The sequence below is a fragment of the Alternaria ethzedia genome (assembly GCF_023757985.1).
Source record: "Alternaria ethzedia strain BMP 0044 chromosome Unknown scaffold_1, whole genome shotgun sequence".
In the NCBI taxonomy this organism is placed as follows: domain Eukaryota; kingdom Fungi; phylum Ascomycota; class Dothideomycetes; order Pleosporales; family Pleosporaceae; genus Alternaria; species Alternaria ethzedia.
In genome coordinates, this window is record NW_026056194.1 from 2,312,155 (window position 1) to 2,327,861 (window position 15,707).

Here is a 15,707-nt window from a genome sequence, read left to right on the forward strand (position 1 = left end):
GACGTGTTGCAATCAAGCTTGGTACCCGTGGACATCTACTACACCTGCGATCCTCACGGCATCTTCAAAAACCTCATTATCCCTCCGCAGCACAAGGACCCACATACACCGACATGCCTGAGCTTCCGAACATTCAAATCCGCGACGCCGAATTCCCCGCCGACAAGCAGGTGGTGGGGCAGCTGTTCAAGGCGTACGCGGAGTCATTGCCCATCAGCCTCGACTTTCAAAATTTTGACCACGAATTGGCGGAACTACCTGGCAAATACGCACTTGAAAAGGGAGGGGCTGTCTGGCTACTGGTCTCCTCGGCAGGAGACGGGGAAAGGCAGGAAAGCACCGCCGGCTTCAGCACCACAAGAGAGAACGAGCGAGCCATAGGGTGCATAGCCATCCGACCCTTCTTCGCGACGCCCACCACGGCTGAATCCGCAGCACTACTAGCACAATCGACATCACCACCCACCAAGACATGCGAGCTCAAGCGCTTGTTTCTCGCGCCAGAAACGCGGGGAATGCGTCTCAGCAAGCCATTGATGGAAATTGCGCTCTCGCATGCGAAGAAGCTGGGTTATGAAGAGATGCTGCTCGATACACTACGCAGCATGAAGACTGCAAGAAAGCTGTATGAGGGATACGGGTTTGAGGAGATTGATAGCTATTACGAGAACCCAGAGGACGCAGTATTCTATCGCCTGAAGCTCTAATGTCGCGTTGGCCGGATTGTAGTCGCGTCGCGGGACGGGTGGACAAAAGTAATTAAAGTTCAGGCGTGATCGCGCGTCGAGAACATCGTCATCGATTTTCCACTTAGCGCGTCCCCTTCATCACGACCGCGTTCCACTGCATGCGGTCATCACCACATACCCCTGGCGCTAGATACAATACCATCGTTCCCATTGATCCTGTTCTTAAGCAATACTTCTCATCGTACGCGACATGACCGTTTCCCCCGTTACGAGCGCAATGTCTGGATCGCATTCTACACCCGCTTCATCGCCACCACCAGCCGACATGGATTCAGAGAGTGTACCGCAGTCGATGCAGCGGGAGGAGAAGCGCATGAGAATGCAACGCGAAAAAGATGACGCGAAACGCGAAGCACAACTAGAGATGGAGAGGCAAGAAGACATCAAGAGCGGCAGGGAGGTACTCGACAAGAAGTTCCAGCAATTGGAGTTCTTGATGAACAAGAGCAAGGTCAGTTCATTTCTGAGACAGCATGCTATGCTGCTTTGAACAATCGCTAACGTATAGCAGCTGTATGCATCGGTCATGCTTGCGCAGATGCAGCAGCAAGAAGAACAAGAGCACGAGCAAGACGAGAAGACGAACGGACAGACTTCGAAGCGCGAACAAATCGCCGATACAACAGCAGCAGCATCGCAGCGGCGAGCTACGCGCGGATCCACGGCCAATGGCGCGACAACGGCGAAGCAGGAGGAAGAGGATGCGACACCAAAGAAACGCGCGGGCAGACCAAAGAAGACAGACACCAAGGGCCGTGGTAGACCCAAGAAGCAGACTTCGGACATAGCAAGCTACTTCAGCAAGGCTGATTTAGAAAAGAAGGCAGGTAATCAGGACGTTGGAGAGGCCTTGAAAGAAGCAGCAGAGGACGACAAAGACAATGTCAAAACAGGCGACATTGGCATGACAGACCTCAAGTCTGCGCGGCAGCCGAAACTTGTCACTGGAGGTACAATGAGATCATACCAACTCGAGGGCCTCGAATGGATGGTGTCACTCTACAACAACGGCATCAATGGCATTCTGGCAGACGAGATGGGTCTGGGCAAGACCATCCAGACAATCGCTATGCTCGCACATCTATGGGAGAACAAGTCGTACGGGCCATTCCTGATCGCCGCGCCGCTCAGCACCACAAGTAATTGGGTCGCAGAGTTTGAGAAATGGACACCCAGCATGCCGGTCATGCTATACCATGGTGATAAGAAGGAGCGCGAAAGGCTGCGCAAGACTAGGCTACGGAACCCCGGTACCGCCGACTTCCCTATCATGGTCACCAGCTACGAGATCTGCATGAACGATCGCAAGTACCTCACCAGTTTTGGCTGGCAGTTCATCATCATCGACGAAGGACATCGCATCAAGAATCTTGACTGCCGGCTTATTCGCGAATTGCAACAGTTCCAGTCCGCAAACCGACTCCTCATCACCGGTACGCCATTGCAGAACAATCTTGTGGAGCTGTGGTCGCTGCTGCATTTCCTTCTGCCCACGGTATTCGATAAGTTGTCCACATTTGAGAGCTGGTTCGACTTCTCTGGGCTGAAAGACAAATCGAGCTTCGAACAACTGTTATCAGAAGAGCGACAGCAGTATCTGGTCAAGTCACTGCATGCTGTTTTGAAGCCATTCTTGCTGCGAAGAGTCAAGACGGACGTCGAAAGCTTGATGCCCAAGAAACGCGAATATGTGTTGTACGCCCCGTTGACTTCCATGCAACGCGAGCTGTACCAGGCGATTCTTGATGGCACTAGTCGATCCTACCTCGAAGAAAAGGCTGTTGAACGATTGAGCATTGGTCTAAGCAGTCGAGCAGGAACGCCATTGAGTATCCGCAGTAACAACGGTAGTCTCAAACGTAAGGCTTTGAGTAACAGGGAGACACCAAGCAAGAGCGCGAAGACGTCTCGAGCAGGTACGCCCGCATCTGTCGCCTCAACGAGAAGCCGAGGCCGGCCCAAGAAGAACTATGAAGAAGTGAGCGATGATGAGTACTTCGATGGTCTAGACAAGGAAGAATCCGAGGAAGAAGAACAAGACCTGAGCTCTGATGCTGAAGACGAGAGAACTCGAGCTGCGACTTTCGAAATCGCAAAGCGTCAGCTCATGCAGAAGAAGCTTGGTAACCCCATCATGCAGCTCCGACTGTGCTGCAACTCGCCATACAACTTCTTCAATCCTTTCATACGAGCAGACACTGACGGAGCCGAAACCTTCGCATCGGAGACAGAACCCGATGAGACTATCGTGTCAACTTCTGGCAAGATGCTCCTCCTCGATGCACTTCTCCCTGAGCTGATACGGCGCGGCCACAAGGTCCTGATCTTTTCTCAATTTACCACCACTCTAGATCTTCTCGGTCACTATCTCGACCTACGATCCTGGAACTACGCTCGTATCGATGGATCTGTCGCACAAACAGACCGTCAAGACCAGATCCTAGCCTTCAACAAGCCATCTACCACAAAGGAGGCTGCGGACATTTTCATCCTTTCCACCCGCGCCGGCGGCCAAGGCATCAACCTTGCAGCAGCGGATACAGTCATCCTCTTCGACAGCGACTGGAACCCTCAACAAGACCTCCAAGCCATGGACCGCGCGCATCGCATCGGTCAAACCCGCAACGTCATCGTCTACCGCTTCGCAACGCGCAACACAGTCGAGCAGAAATTGCTTGAATCTGCAGAAGCAAAGCGTCGGCTTGAAAAGCTTGTCATTAGAAAGGGTGGTGTGCGGAATGACCGGGGCGGGACTCGGGGTAATGAGAAGGAGCAAGAGGTTGAGGAATTACAGAAGCTTCTCAGGAGAAGCGATGGAGAAAAGTTTGATGTCGAGGCTACGGAAAGTGGGAAGGTGTTGGGGAAGGAGGAGTTGGAGATTCTGTTGGATAGGAGTGATGAGGCGTATGAGAGGGCGGAGAAGGGATTGGATATTGGTGGTGAGGGTGCTGTCTTTCAGGCTGTGGGGAAGAGAGAGGAAGGTGCTCTCATGGAGGGACTGAGAGCGTAGTCTAGTTAGGAAGCTTTGCAACATTGAATACCCAGCATGTTTACAACAAGATCACGGCTTATTATCGCGTGGTGCTGTGACTTGGATGGTTGATCGACAGTGGCTCGACGTCCCATTTGATGCCTGCTAGGCATATTCGGGCAGGCATCGCCAACGACTCAAAGGAACTATACGTTGTTTCAAGGACCTAGTGTGCATGTCTCTATGCCACGGGTAGTGTGCCTCCAGATGAGTGATGCCCGTACGCGACTTTGATGGTGGATCCTCGGGTGGCTGGGTGGCTGCTTCCTCCCTTGCAGGTCAACGCGTCATGGGCGCGTTGCGATTCCCCGCTTTGCAGCCCTTCTGTTGTCCTCATACCAAACCTCGGATTTACGACTGAGATCGAACGATGGGGTATTTTCTGTGCCGTGCGTGCGCCATAGATGCCCAAGGCATTGCGCCTCATTAAAGCTGGTCAGCAGATAGCCTCGCGCGACGCGGATGACAGCGGCTAATACATGCTTTCGGAAGAGGCCAACTTACCCGGTAACGCACCCCATCATGGATGGTACCTTGCATCAAACTTACTCTCCAGATGTCAGAAAACCTTCAATTTTGACGATCCGGCATTACTATGTCATCGCTACTATCAAATTTCGGTATTGTCGGCATCTTGCTTTTAGCCTTTTCAACACGCGAACGCTCTTAAATCTACGAGACACACGTGGGCATGTGCCGGGAAATGCTTCAGATGCCCCACAACACCACTCGCTTGGTTGCACGGAGCATCCACCATGCTTCTTTGCGGCTACGAGTACGACCATACTGGACGACGCAATGACAGCTGGATCCGCGTACCGGGCCATGACGCCAGAGAGCAATTGGAATGCACACATTAACCTCAATACCCCCCACAACTTCTCAATTCCTTCAAAAATGATATTCTCGGATGGTCTCCCACACATGCGCAATCGCAACAGGCCCCACAAAGATACCCGTCGGTTGGCCTCCATATTAACAATAACGTGGATATCTGTAATCACTTGTACGACCATCAAAGCTTACAGTTTCAATTTGGAAGACGCGTTTGGCACTGTCTTTTATTGGTCTGCTGCATATTCTCAGACTCGAAGGAGCCTCACATGCACGCGGCCAAGTACTCAGGAAACCTATCTGCTATATTGAGTGGGCATGTTTTTCATTGTCGCCTGGCTTTCTGTCCCTAGCTTCCGTGAGGCCATGTGGAAGTGTGATTAATACCTCGGTTTGCTCACTGGAAATGTTTGGTTTACCTGGTATCTCATCGACCTTTGCAGAAAGTCTACCATGCATTGGAGACTGATCAGCCTGGCAGGAGCTTTGAGCCTCTCCAGAGTTTCAGCTCTAGCTGACCCGTCAATCAAAACCACACTCGTTGTGCATCCACGAGGACCTCTTCACGTATCAGAGGGCATCGAAGATACCGTTGCGCAACATCTTGAGAAGCGTAACACTACAACGCCAAACCTCTACTCTCGCTCTCTTCACTACTTGTTCCCTCGACAAGCGGCGGGACGCTGTGGTGCTGATTTCAGTAACCAGAGATGCGGTGGTAACCAATGCTGCTCAAGTTATGGCTACTGTGGGACTGAGTTCGAGGTATGCGCGATCCCAACGTCTCGATTTCACGCAAGCTTACGGGGGTCTCTTTAGCACTGCGGAGTCATAGTTGGATGTCAGCCTGACTTCGGAAGATGCGGTGATGCAGCACCAGAGCCTACCACAACACCTACGCCCACACCGACTCCCACCCCACTGCCACCCACAAGCTCAGTCCCTGCCCCCTCGAGCTCATCTGCTCTCCCACCACTCCCATCCGGCACGCTCATCCCATCGACGAATGGACAATGCGGAAACGCGACCACGTGTGCCGGCTCCGCCTTCGGAAGCTGCTGCTCGGAGTACTACTATTGTGGTAATTCCGTAGACTTCTGCGGCACTGGTTGTCGTCTTGGCTTTGGGACTTGCGGTGGCGTGGCACCGCCGCCAGGCTCTTCTTCTGCGCCGGCCCCTGCTCCCAGCAGCTCCTCGACTCAACAGTCGCCCACACCGACAACTACTTCCACACCAACGCCAACACCAACGACTAGTCGGACTTCATCTGCAGCGCCCGTTCCGACCAACGTCAGCACTGGCGGACGATGTGGAGCAGATGGGAATGGCCAGACTTGTACGGGCAGTACTTTCGGGAGATGCTGTTCAAGCTATGGGTGGTGTGGTAATGATGAACTTGACTACTGTAGGCTGTCGTGGGGTTGCCAGCCGCAGTTCGGAACGTGTACTTAGTCAGAGCCTTATCAAAGGTGCAGCAAAGTCTGTCAAGCTCGTTGATGAGTGCAGTAACGGCCTTGGTGAGCTTCCGGGCAGCATACACGGAAGCAAAGAGCTGTCCATAGATTGTCCTGGCATAAACATCTCATCCATACATAACAGCTTCGGTATCCGAAGAACATGCGTCCGTCTTTGTTTCCCTGTGTAAACTTTCCTCCTAAATGGTTGATGTCACCAGAGAGTGCCGGATATGCAAATTTGAGCCTCGTCACGTACACTGGTTGCGGAGAATGCCATATTACGTGCGATGAAAAAATAACATTAGCATCAATGTCAAGTGCTACTGAGAACTTCAACTGTCGCACTGCTGCCAGGACAGCTTTGACGCTTCCGCCAAACCCAATCGTAACTTCCACACCCATCGTGAAAGGCCTAGGCACAGCTTTGCAAGTCTTTCAAGTGGATACTATGGTACCTTGAACCTGCTCAGCATTGGTGTTTACCGGCAGCATGGTGCTCTATTCCAATGGTCGGTTGTGAGGAACTGAGCTTGAGGATGTGATTGGCCATGCACTTGTGCTCGATCAAAGCGCACGCTACGGTGAGACATCTATCACACGTCTGCTTCTATAGTGCTTCCCAGTAATCCCACGAGTACCGGCGATGTTGGCGTGATGACACTCCTGACGGAAAATATCGGCTGCAGTAGACCTAACGAATGCGAAAGTTCCACCTAGGTATGTAGCGCCAGGGTGAACGACAGGTACTAGTGTGTCTAGATCTTGAGATGGAAAAAGTAAAGTACGGGGAAAATGCCCTGCGCAAACAAATCTTGGTAGCGGAGATGGGAGCAGTGGATGAAAGGCTCCATGCCGATCTCTGCCGGTAACATCGCGTGCCTCCACACCTGGGCATCTCCTCGGTTTTTGTGCAAAGTGCTACACTTCACAGCCACATGCGTCCGCAGCAGCGCCTCCATTTGCGACCCAAGAAAATTAGTATACAGTTGGCACACTGCAAGATCGATCAAGTGCGTCTGTGACGTATGATCTTGGCAGCCTAGGAGACCAGAGAGTTTACCATCAACATCGCCGTCATTGGCCCAAGGCGCTTTGACCGAGGCAACTTTCCAAATATTTTGCTGCCCGTCTTTTGATAAATTTCCTTCAGGGGTGTCTAAGTTGCATCGGAAGTAGCGTTGTGCAGATCTCACGATGCTTTGGTATACGGGAAGCTGACCGTTCTCCATAATTGGGTACGGGCTTTGATCCTGTTGGTTCGGGCACGCTAACATCCGGAGGGTACCCCTGGTAAGTGCCGCCAACTACCGCATCGTGCATACCAACTTCAGCCAGGTCTTAGACCTTTGAGGACGGCTAGTATCATAACTCTCGCAGGTGCCTCCTGTTCGGCGCGGGTGGCGGTTGCTTGATATTGGCCACAATCCCACTTTCTCCCCATCTGACCTTTCTTCCTCGGGCACTACCCCGGATCCATAGGTAATAGTCTGGCGCCTAAGGTTCCGATCGAGAGCAGTTCACGAATCACAGGCGGGTGGTTGTCATCTCCACCTGCTCCCGTGCAGCCCAAAGCGTCCTTGGAGATGGCCGTCGCCCGTTGTGTACTATCGACCAAGAGATCGACAGCGGGGTCTTTGTTGAACGACCAGGTCAACCGCGGCCATGCTCACGTCGCCGATGCGCGTCATGCAGACTATGGGTGACAGCAAACGTGATGGCGATGTTGGGTACGTACCTGCAGGTTGGTATATAGCATGCCCGACCCATCTGGTCTATGTTTCATTGCCAGCATCAAGTCTTCTCATCAATCACAAACATGCACTTCTCTTCTCTTCAATTAGCTTTGATCGCCGCGGCGCCCCTTGTCAGCGCTTGGCCAACTGCCATCTTGGACGCTGCTGGTCATGATCCCGAGCTCCTGAAGCGCGCCGAGGAGGCCGCGAGACTGGTGAAACTGCAAGGCCGTCAAGGTGGTGCAGGTGCTGCAACAGCCATCTTTGAGCCAGTGCCTAAATTCGACGCAAAGGCCCAGTACATCAACATCTCCAAGGGTAGCGGCCACGAATACGTTGCTCCAGGAGCGGATGACCTCCGAGGACCTTGCCCTGGTCTTAACGCTTTCGCCAACCACGTAAGTCCTCCACTGTGTCCTACTTAGTTGACGATACTAACACGTTAAAGAACTACCTACCCCACAATGGATACGCCACTGTTGCACAATACATCGAAGCCACCCAAAAGGTGGTAGGCATGGGCCCCGTCCTGTCGACCTTCCTCTCAGTTCTTGGTGGCGCCCTCGACGGTGACCTTCTTAGCTGGTCGATGGGTGGCACGCCATCCATCGCGCAAGCAGGCGTCACAGGTACCCTGGGCAATGGGCTGAGCGGCTCCCACAACAAGTACGAAGCCGATGCTTCGCCAACAAGGCCCGACCTTTACCAGGCTGGCAACAACTACAAGACTGTCGCTAGCCAGTTCCAAGAGCTGATTGACTACTCACCCGGTGGTGTCGTCACCTTGGACAGCTTGACTGAGTTCCGAAGCCACCGCTTCGATGTGCAGAAGCAGACTAACCCCTACTTCTTCAACGGACCATTCTCTGGTGTGTTGGTGCAACCTGCTGCGTACACCTTCATCTTCCGCTTCATGGCCAACCACACTGCTCAAGACCCCACTGGTATCCTCCCATACGACGTCCTCAAGTCGTGGTTCGGTATTGAGGGAAACAACGGTAACTACAGGGCTGTCCAGGGCGGAGAGAAGATCCCAGAGAACTGGTACCGTCGTGCTCTTGAGTACCCTTACGAGACCACCTACTTCCTTGCGGATGCTGTCAACGCTGCTCTTCTCCACCCCAAGTTCCTCGACATTGGCGGGTACGTTCATCCTCCTCTGACATTGCGTAAAACTCTTACTAACACACTTTCAGAAACACTGGTACTCCCAACTCTTTCGTCGGTGTTGATGTTGCCGACTTGACTGGCGGCGTCTTCAACGGCGCTTCTCTTCTCGAGGGCAACAACCTTGGCTGCTTTGTCTACCAGGCATCAGCCCAAGGCAAGGCTGACATTCTTCTCGGACCCCTCAACGCCCTCACCAGTGCTATCGGAAGCCTCATCGGACCTCTTGGCTGCCCAGAGTTGATGACGCTTGACAAGAACTTGCTCAAGCAGTTCCCCGGCTACACCAAGTCGCCTGTCTACGGTTAGAACAGGTGGAAAAGGAAAGGAATAATGTATATAGTTAGTAAGATGTCTGGTGTAAAGACGTCCTGACAGTAGTATAACGAAATGAACATAATGATACGACTTCACAACCTCTGACCTCTCCTTGCGATGCTTTCAATTGTGTGTTGCCCCTTGCTAAAGCAAAAGTGTTGAGGAATATTATGGTTCATGACTTTTGCTTTTCGCCGTCAATGAAGTCACGAATGGTCTGTTCGAGCCCAACGTCTTCACTAAACCCTAGATCTCTCGCTCTCGCCGTATCGTACTTCGCCGGCCAGCTCAATACGATCCTCTGCGTAGTCTCGTCTCTCTTCTCTTTCACCAAAGCTCTCGTCTCCTTTCCAGCGACCTTTTCCAAAGCGTCCAAGATTTCTCCGCTCGTAGCTGTGTAACCGGGTAACAGCACTTGGCGGAAGTGCCCAAACTTTTCCGCCGGAACTTTAATGGCATGCACGAGGTTTGTCGCCAGCGCGCGCGGTGAAGTAAGCCATATGCCAATGCTGGGGTCGACTGGTAGCTCTGACTCTTTTCCATGGATCGGCTCGCGTACAATGCCAGAGACGAAGGATGAAGCCGCAGCAGTTGGTGCGCCTGCTCTTACGAAAACAGTTGGTAGGCGCACGACTCGTCCGTCAATAAGCCCGCGTCGCGAATAGTCGTTGAGAAGGAACTCAATCATGAGTTTCTGTGTGCCATAGCTCGACTCCGGCATGGGCACAATGTCCGTCTCTGTTGCTACGTTTTCTACTGCTTTCCGACCAAACACTGCGCAGGAAGAGGTGAAGACTACTTTGATTCCTGGTCGCTTGATCCTGATCGTATCCAGTAGCTGGCGTACAGATTCGAAGTTGACTTTGAGACCAAGCTCGAGGTTTGCTTCGCTACCACTCGACATGATGCCATGTAAGATATACACGGCATCCGGCGATTGGGCGATGAGGTCTTCGCATGCGGAAAGCGATGTGAGATCTGCCGACGTGCATTGCACGTTCTGCGACGATGTTGGATTGGGAGGCGGGTTAACGTCGGCTAAAATGAGTGCATCTGCGGTGTTTGTCTCGATGAGTTTCTTTGCCAGAATTTGGCCGACAAAGCCGCCGGCCCCAGTAATTAAGACTTTCATTTCAATCTCTGAACGACGAATGCGAATTTGGAGTAGGAATTGGAGTAGGGCTTGGATTCAGGTCTCTTACCACTGCTGGATGATGCCGTACTTAACATTGTCGACGGTTCGGTGACGATACCGATGTACAAAGTGGGGAAGTGTGGGGACGGCGCCTGCCCCGGATCATTGTCGGCCGAGTTTGTTCCTACTGCTTCTTCATAACGAAGGATTCTCAACCATTACGCCATGCATGAGCGTTTCCATATGTTCCTACTGAGCGCAAACATCTCTCAGTGTTGCACATCTCACACTTCATCCATTCCAGGTTAACACAACCGCGATGTCAGCATCCAAGAGCCTAGTGAAAAACCTGCTCGTAATTTCGTCGGTTAAAGACCCCGATGGGGTGCATGCAGCTATAACATGACTAGTGACGACGTTGATCCGTGATAATCTGGGGTACTGGAAAAGGTACAAATAACCATGATGGGGTAACGCCAATCCCTACCTCCGCAGTCTACTCATTCATCAACCATGGCACTCACTGCAGCACTCCTCCTCGGACTCAGTCAACTTCAATTAGTGACTGCTGTCAGCTCTCTGCACGTCGACACATCTTCTGGACCGGTTGAAGGCTTTACAGATGACATCACACCGAACGTCGCACAGTACTTGGGTATACCCTTTGCCGAACAGCCTGTGGGAGCCCGACGCTGGTTGCCACCGGCTCCCAAGTGCAGAGCGAACGAGACGCTCAAAGCAACCAACCTAGGCCCTTCTTGCCCCCAGTTCGAGGGCGATGCACCTAATGTCTGGCTGACGGACGCGCCGGAGTTCATCATCTCGCCACGCGACTACCAATCAGAGGAGTGTCTGAATCTTAACATCTGGGCTCCTTTGTCTACCTGTGAGACCGACAAAGACGAGTCGGAGCCGTTACCGGTTCTGGTCTGGATTCATGGTGGAGGTTTCGTGACGGGCGGACCCACGGTGCCCTACCAGGTTCCAGCCAGATGGGTGGAACGAACAGGAAAGCACATTGTCGTTGGGATCAAGTAAGTCTAGCTCAATCCATATGACCCAACACATGTCTTACCAACACCACAGCTACCGTTTGAACATCTTTGGCTTTCCCAATGCCAAAGCCCTTGCCGATGACGAACAGAATCTGGCCTTCCTAGATCAACGTCTCGCTCTAGAGTGGATGTAAGTGTGCATACATGAACTTGTCATGGATCAGTTTATTATACCCATTTCTTCTTCTTGGATCTGTAGTCTTCTTAAAGTCATGGATCAGAAACTTACTCATCTTGCAGTCGCGACAACATAGCCAACTTCGGTGGTGATCCAGATCGTATCACGCTCTGGGGCCAGTCTGCAGGTGCCATCTCTGTCGATTACTACAACTTCGCTTATCCCGAAGACCCTATCGTCTCGGGCCTGATCATGAACTCTGGATCGTCTTTCCTATCCATCGCGACCGCTGATACCCAGCAAACGAACTTCACCTTCGTCGCTCAACACTTCGGATGTGACGAGACCGACCCCGATGCCGAAATCGACTGCCTGCGCAAGATCGAATCGAGTGACATTGAGAGCTTCTTGAAGGAATACTCTGACAATGGTACTTCGCCGGGTGTGAGATTCGTCCCAGTCGTCGACAATGTCACGGTCTTCTCCAACTACACGGAGCGCGCTCAGGCCGGAAATTTCACGCTCAAACCGGCGATTATTGGCACAACGGACAACGAGGGTAGCGCCTTCCCCGCATACAACGCGACATACGGGCCACCACAGGCTGAGGCCGACGCTGCAACTGCTAATAACTTCCTCTGCCCAATTGTGAAGACAACCTACGATCGCATGGCAGCCAACACGACTACTTTCCGCTACCTGTATGCCGGAAACTTTAGCAACATTGCACCTCGGTTCTGGCAGGGTGCATTCCATTCGTCTGATCTGCCGCTATACTTCGGTACTTACGGTATTGCGAGAGGCAACGGTACAGATTTCGAGAGAGAGGTAAGCGAGCAAGCGCAAGACTACTACCTTGCTTTCGCGGAGGATCCAGTCAACGGGCTACCCAAACTAGGATGGGAAGCCTACAAGTCCAGTGGCGAGGGAGTGTTACTTGGGTATGATGGAGAGGTTACGCAAAGCATCGCGGCAAGCGAACTAGAGAGTGCGTGTGATGGACTGACGCCGAATGGCAACCCGCTGCCGCCGTTGTGAAAGAACAAGACCCAGGCTTCTTGTAGGATTGCGGCGTAGCGAGAGCGTCGTGTAAGACCAAGAGCTTGCTGTTCCAGTTATTCCGCATGAATCCCACAATATGACACATTGTCGAAATCTCCTGCGCCGCTTCATTCATTTACATGCAAGAGATCGATCGCACCACGTCCTCGGCCCAAGAACCGTTTCCCCGCCTTCCTTCGCTTATCTCTCATCTTGCGTATTGAGCTCGGTAGAAGATCCAAATGCGGTGTCAGGCATAAGCCTTTAAACATGGGTATACGCAACAGATGCTCGGCAGTCGTAACGAGATTTGAGAAAGTTCGGCAACAGTACCCCATGCCGACCTCCAGATATAGCTCAAGCCACCCGGTATATCAGGCGTTCTCGTGATATAGCACGGTTCCATGAAACCGAAGACCCTGGACCCTTGTCATCTCTGATCTGACAGCGGCCCGTAAAAGCAACTCGGCTTCTCATGCACGTCGTTCACACATGGGCAGCCACCAAGAGACGGCTCGGGGTAACCGATATGAGATATTCACAGGGGGTTCACGGTTGCTTCTGGGCGATTAGCGACTACGCCATCGATGCATCTGCGGGCCTGGGTGCGTGATGCGACGATCGCCGATTGCGATGTGACAGCTGGGGAAGCGTGCATGAAGGGTGAAAAGCAAAGTGTGGCGTAGTCGTGGCGTATTGGAGCATGCGAACAACCCTACACATGCATTTGAGATGCAAACAACTAAAGCACCGGAAATGGCTAGACATATTCACAGAGTCAAATATTGGCAATTGCTGACCTAAGGTATGCATGAAGTTGACAGTGGCTGGTGCGCGAGCGCGAAGCGTGACACGTGTCTGTGGCTTCGACGTGTGGCTTTCACTGCCACTGCGGGGTTCAACCTTTGCACTTGCCGCATAGCGTGTTTGAGAAGTGACGTCAACCTGGAGCTTCCAAGATCAGGTAGCAACAAACAGGAACGACACGTGGTGTAGCGTTCCAATTGACGAGCTTCAAAACTGGTTGACAGTCCTTCAACCAAACTCCTCTACTTTACGAACTCCCTAACCCTTTGAACACGCACTGCCCGCTGCGAGCTACTAGACCTACCAGCTCGACAGCTACTAGCAAACCGAATACAAAGACGTTCATCCTCACTGCACATCATGGCTAACCAGGCGCCCGCATCTCTCGTGGAAGCGTTGACAGCCTCTGGTGGCGCTGAACCAGCTGGTAAATGCCACTTCCAAGCCTTCGTCCGCCGAATGTCGATGTGATCAATGATCAATGCCGCGATGGACGCACGCTCGCTCATTGATACCGACTTTGGGCACGAAACATGCTAACTCGCATGTACCAGGCTTCCTCAACGACATTGTCAAGAACCTCTGGCCGAACATCTGCGTCGCAGGCTCCAACATCATTAAAGACACCGTCGAACCTATTCTCGCCTCGACACTACCTGGCCCTCTGAAAAACCTGAAGTTTGTCAAAATCGACTTTGGTCACATCCCCATCGGCTTCTCCAACGTCGATGTCCACAAGACCAAGAATGACGGCATAAAGCTCGATATGGACATGACCTGGGAAGGTGTCTGTGACTTTGAGCTTGACGGCAGCATGGTGCCTAAAGTGGTAAGTTTTGAATGTAATGAAAGAAGTTAGTCAGCTGAGCTAACATGGTATCCAGGGTGTTGAGAAGGTCCATATGAAGGGCCGAATCAGCGTGCTGCTATGCCCTCTAGTAAACATCATCCCACTGGTAAGCCCTTACAACCGTCTCGCATGGCATGGAGTTCTATACTAAAGCAAGCCCTAGATCGGCGCAGCACAAGTCGCCTTCCTCAACACTCCAAGCCTCAAGCTCGACTTCACCGACGCCGCCAACATTGCCGACTTCTCTGTTATCGACAGCACCGTCCGCAAGACCATCCTCGGCATCATCGATAGCATGGCCGTACTCCCCAACCGCTTCCTCGTCAAGATGATGAACGACGTCGATTACTTCAAGTGCCACCAGCCCCACCACGGTATCATCCGCATCACAGTCGCCCGCGCAACCGGGATTAGTGCTCCCAAGAAGGGCGAGAAGAAGAGTACCATGAGGAAGCTTCTATCCAAGGTCAAGCTCGAAGACGTACCAGATTGCTACGTCAAGGTCAAATTAGGCGCGGAAGAAGAGTGGAAGACGAGCGTTGTGGATAACAACCACGAGCCAGAGTGGAACGAGACCCACGACTTCTTGGTCTCAGACTTCGAGCAGGATATCACCGTAGACATCCAGGACGATGACTTGGCGGGTGATGACGACATTGGTATTGGCTCCACCAGCGTCAAGGAGATTCTTCTCAAGGGCGGGTCGCAAGATTTGGAGCTCTCGCACAAGGGTGATGCTACTCAAGCGCGTCTCCTGATCCACGCCAAATTCTTCAACTTCGTCAACGACGCACAGGTTCTTTCTTCGGCCAACGCACAGGGTCAGGCTGAAGGCCAAGTCTGCGGTCTAGCCACCGTCCTCATTGCCAGCGCCGGTGGCCTCCAGGGCAACCGCGACGAGCTCAACCCCAGCGTCAAGGTTACCTGGGGTGACAAGACGTTCCAGACCGCAGTCAAGACCTACACTCCCGGCACTGATATCTTCAACCCTTCGTTCGACCAGGCGTTCCGCATTCCGCTTACTGCAGCTATGCTTGCGAACCCTGGCGCTTTCAAGATTGCGCTGCTGAACAAGGACGTCGAGTTTGGAAGTGCGCAGGTGGGCTTCCAGGATGTGATGGGTGCGGAGGGTATGGCTGTGCACGACACTTTTGATGTTGGAAATGGCGCAACCATTAGGGCTGCGGTTATTCTGAACGGTGCTAAGTTGGCTGAGTAGGGTACCAGTCGACGATGAGAGAACGGTTTGATGGGGGCGATACATAGCATGGTGAACCTGCGAGCTGCATATCAATAGCAATGAAGACATGAATAACGGCATCATTCACTTATCCATAATGATCAAAACGCCGTGCTGAGATTGTCGCGCTTTGTCGTAATCGCACACGCACACAGACGACTGACGCGGCGCG

At 52.6% G+C, this 15,707-nt stretch overlaps 6 protein-coding genes across 6 annotated transcripts; 5 read left to right on the forward strand and 1 right to left on the reverse strand.

Annotated features, from left to right (window-relative positions):
- Positions 1-113: 113 nt before the first annotated feature.
- J4E87_000740 (uncharacterized protein) lies at positions 114-707 on the forward strand (the record flags this gene model as incomplete). The annotated part of the gene is made up of 1 exon (XM_049372392.1): positions 114-707. The coding sequence occupies one exon, from the start codon at positions 114-116 to the stop codon at positions 705-707; it is 594 nt and encodes a 197-aa protein (XP_049238526.1).
- Positions 708-966: 259 nt separating this feature from the next.
- Positions 967-3,759, forward strand: J4E87_000741 (uncharacterized protein; the record flags this gene model as incomplete). Its single annotated transcript, XM_049372393.1, has 2 exons — positions 967-1,200; positions 1,261-3,759. 2 exons carry the CDS (start codon positions 967-969, stop codon positions 3,757-3,759), a joined length of 2,733 nt encoding a protein of 910 aa, XP_049238527.1.
- Positions 3,760-7,887: 4,128 nt separating this feature from the next.
- Positions 7,888-9,280, forward strand: J4E87_000742 (uncharacterized protein; the record flags this gene model as incomplete). The annotated part of the gene is made up of 3 exons (XM_049372394.1): positions 7,888-8,202; positions 8,253-8,947; positions 9,001-9,280. 3 exons carry the CDS (start codon positions 7,888-7,890, stop codon positions 9,278-9,280), a joined length of 1,290 nt encoding a protein of 429 aa, XP_049238528.1.
- A 184-nt stretch (positions 9,281-9,464) lies between these two features.
- J4E87_000743 (uncharacterized protein) lies at positions 9,465-10,421 on the reverse strand (the record flags this gene model as incomplete). Its single annotated transcript, XM_049372395.1, has 1 exon — positions 9,465-10,421. The coding sequence occupies one exon, from the start codon at positions 10,419-10,421 to the stop codon at positions 9,465-9,467; it is 957 nt and encodes a 318-aa protein (XP_049238529.1).
- Positions 10,422-10,937: 516 nt separating this feature from the next.
- J4E87_000744 (uncharacterized protein) lies at positions 10,938-12,635 on the forward strand (the record flags this gene model as incomplete). The annotated part of the gene is made up of 3 exons (XM_049372396.1): positions 10,938-11,458; positions 11,511-11,609; positions 11,720-12,635. The coding sequence occupies 3 exons, from the start codon at positions 10,938-10,940 to the stop codon at positions 12,633-12,635; spliced, it is 1,536 nt and encodes a 511-aa protein (XP_049238530.1).
- Positions 12,636-13,805: 1,170 nt separating this feature from the next.
- Positions 13,806-15,514, forward strand: J4E87_000745 (uncharacterized protein; the record flags this gene model as incomplete). Its single annotated transcript, XM_049372397.1, has 4 exons — positions 13,806-13,872; positions 14,000-14,274; positions 14,330-14,401; positions 14,459-15,514. The coding sequence occupies 4 exons, from the start codon at positions 13,806-13,808 to the stop codon at positions 15,512-15,514; spliced, it is 1,470 nt and encodes a 489-aa protein (XP_049238531.1).
- Positions 15,515-15,707: the final 193 nt, after the last annotated feature.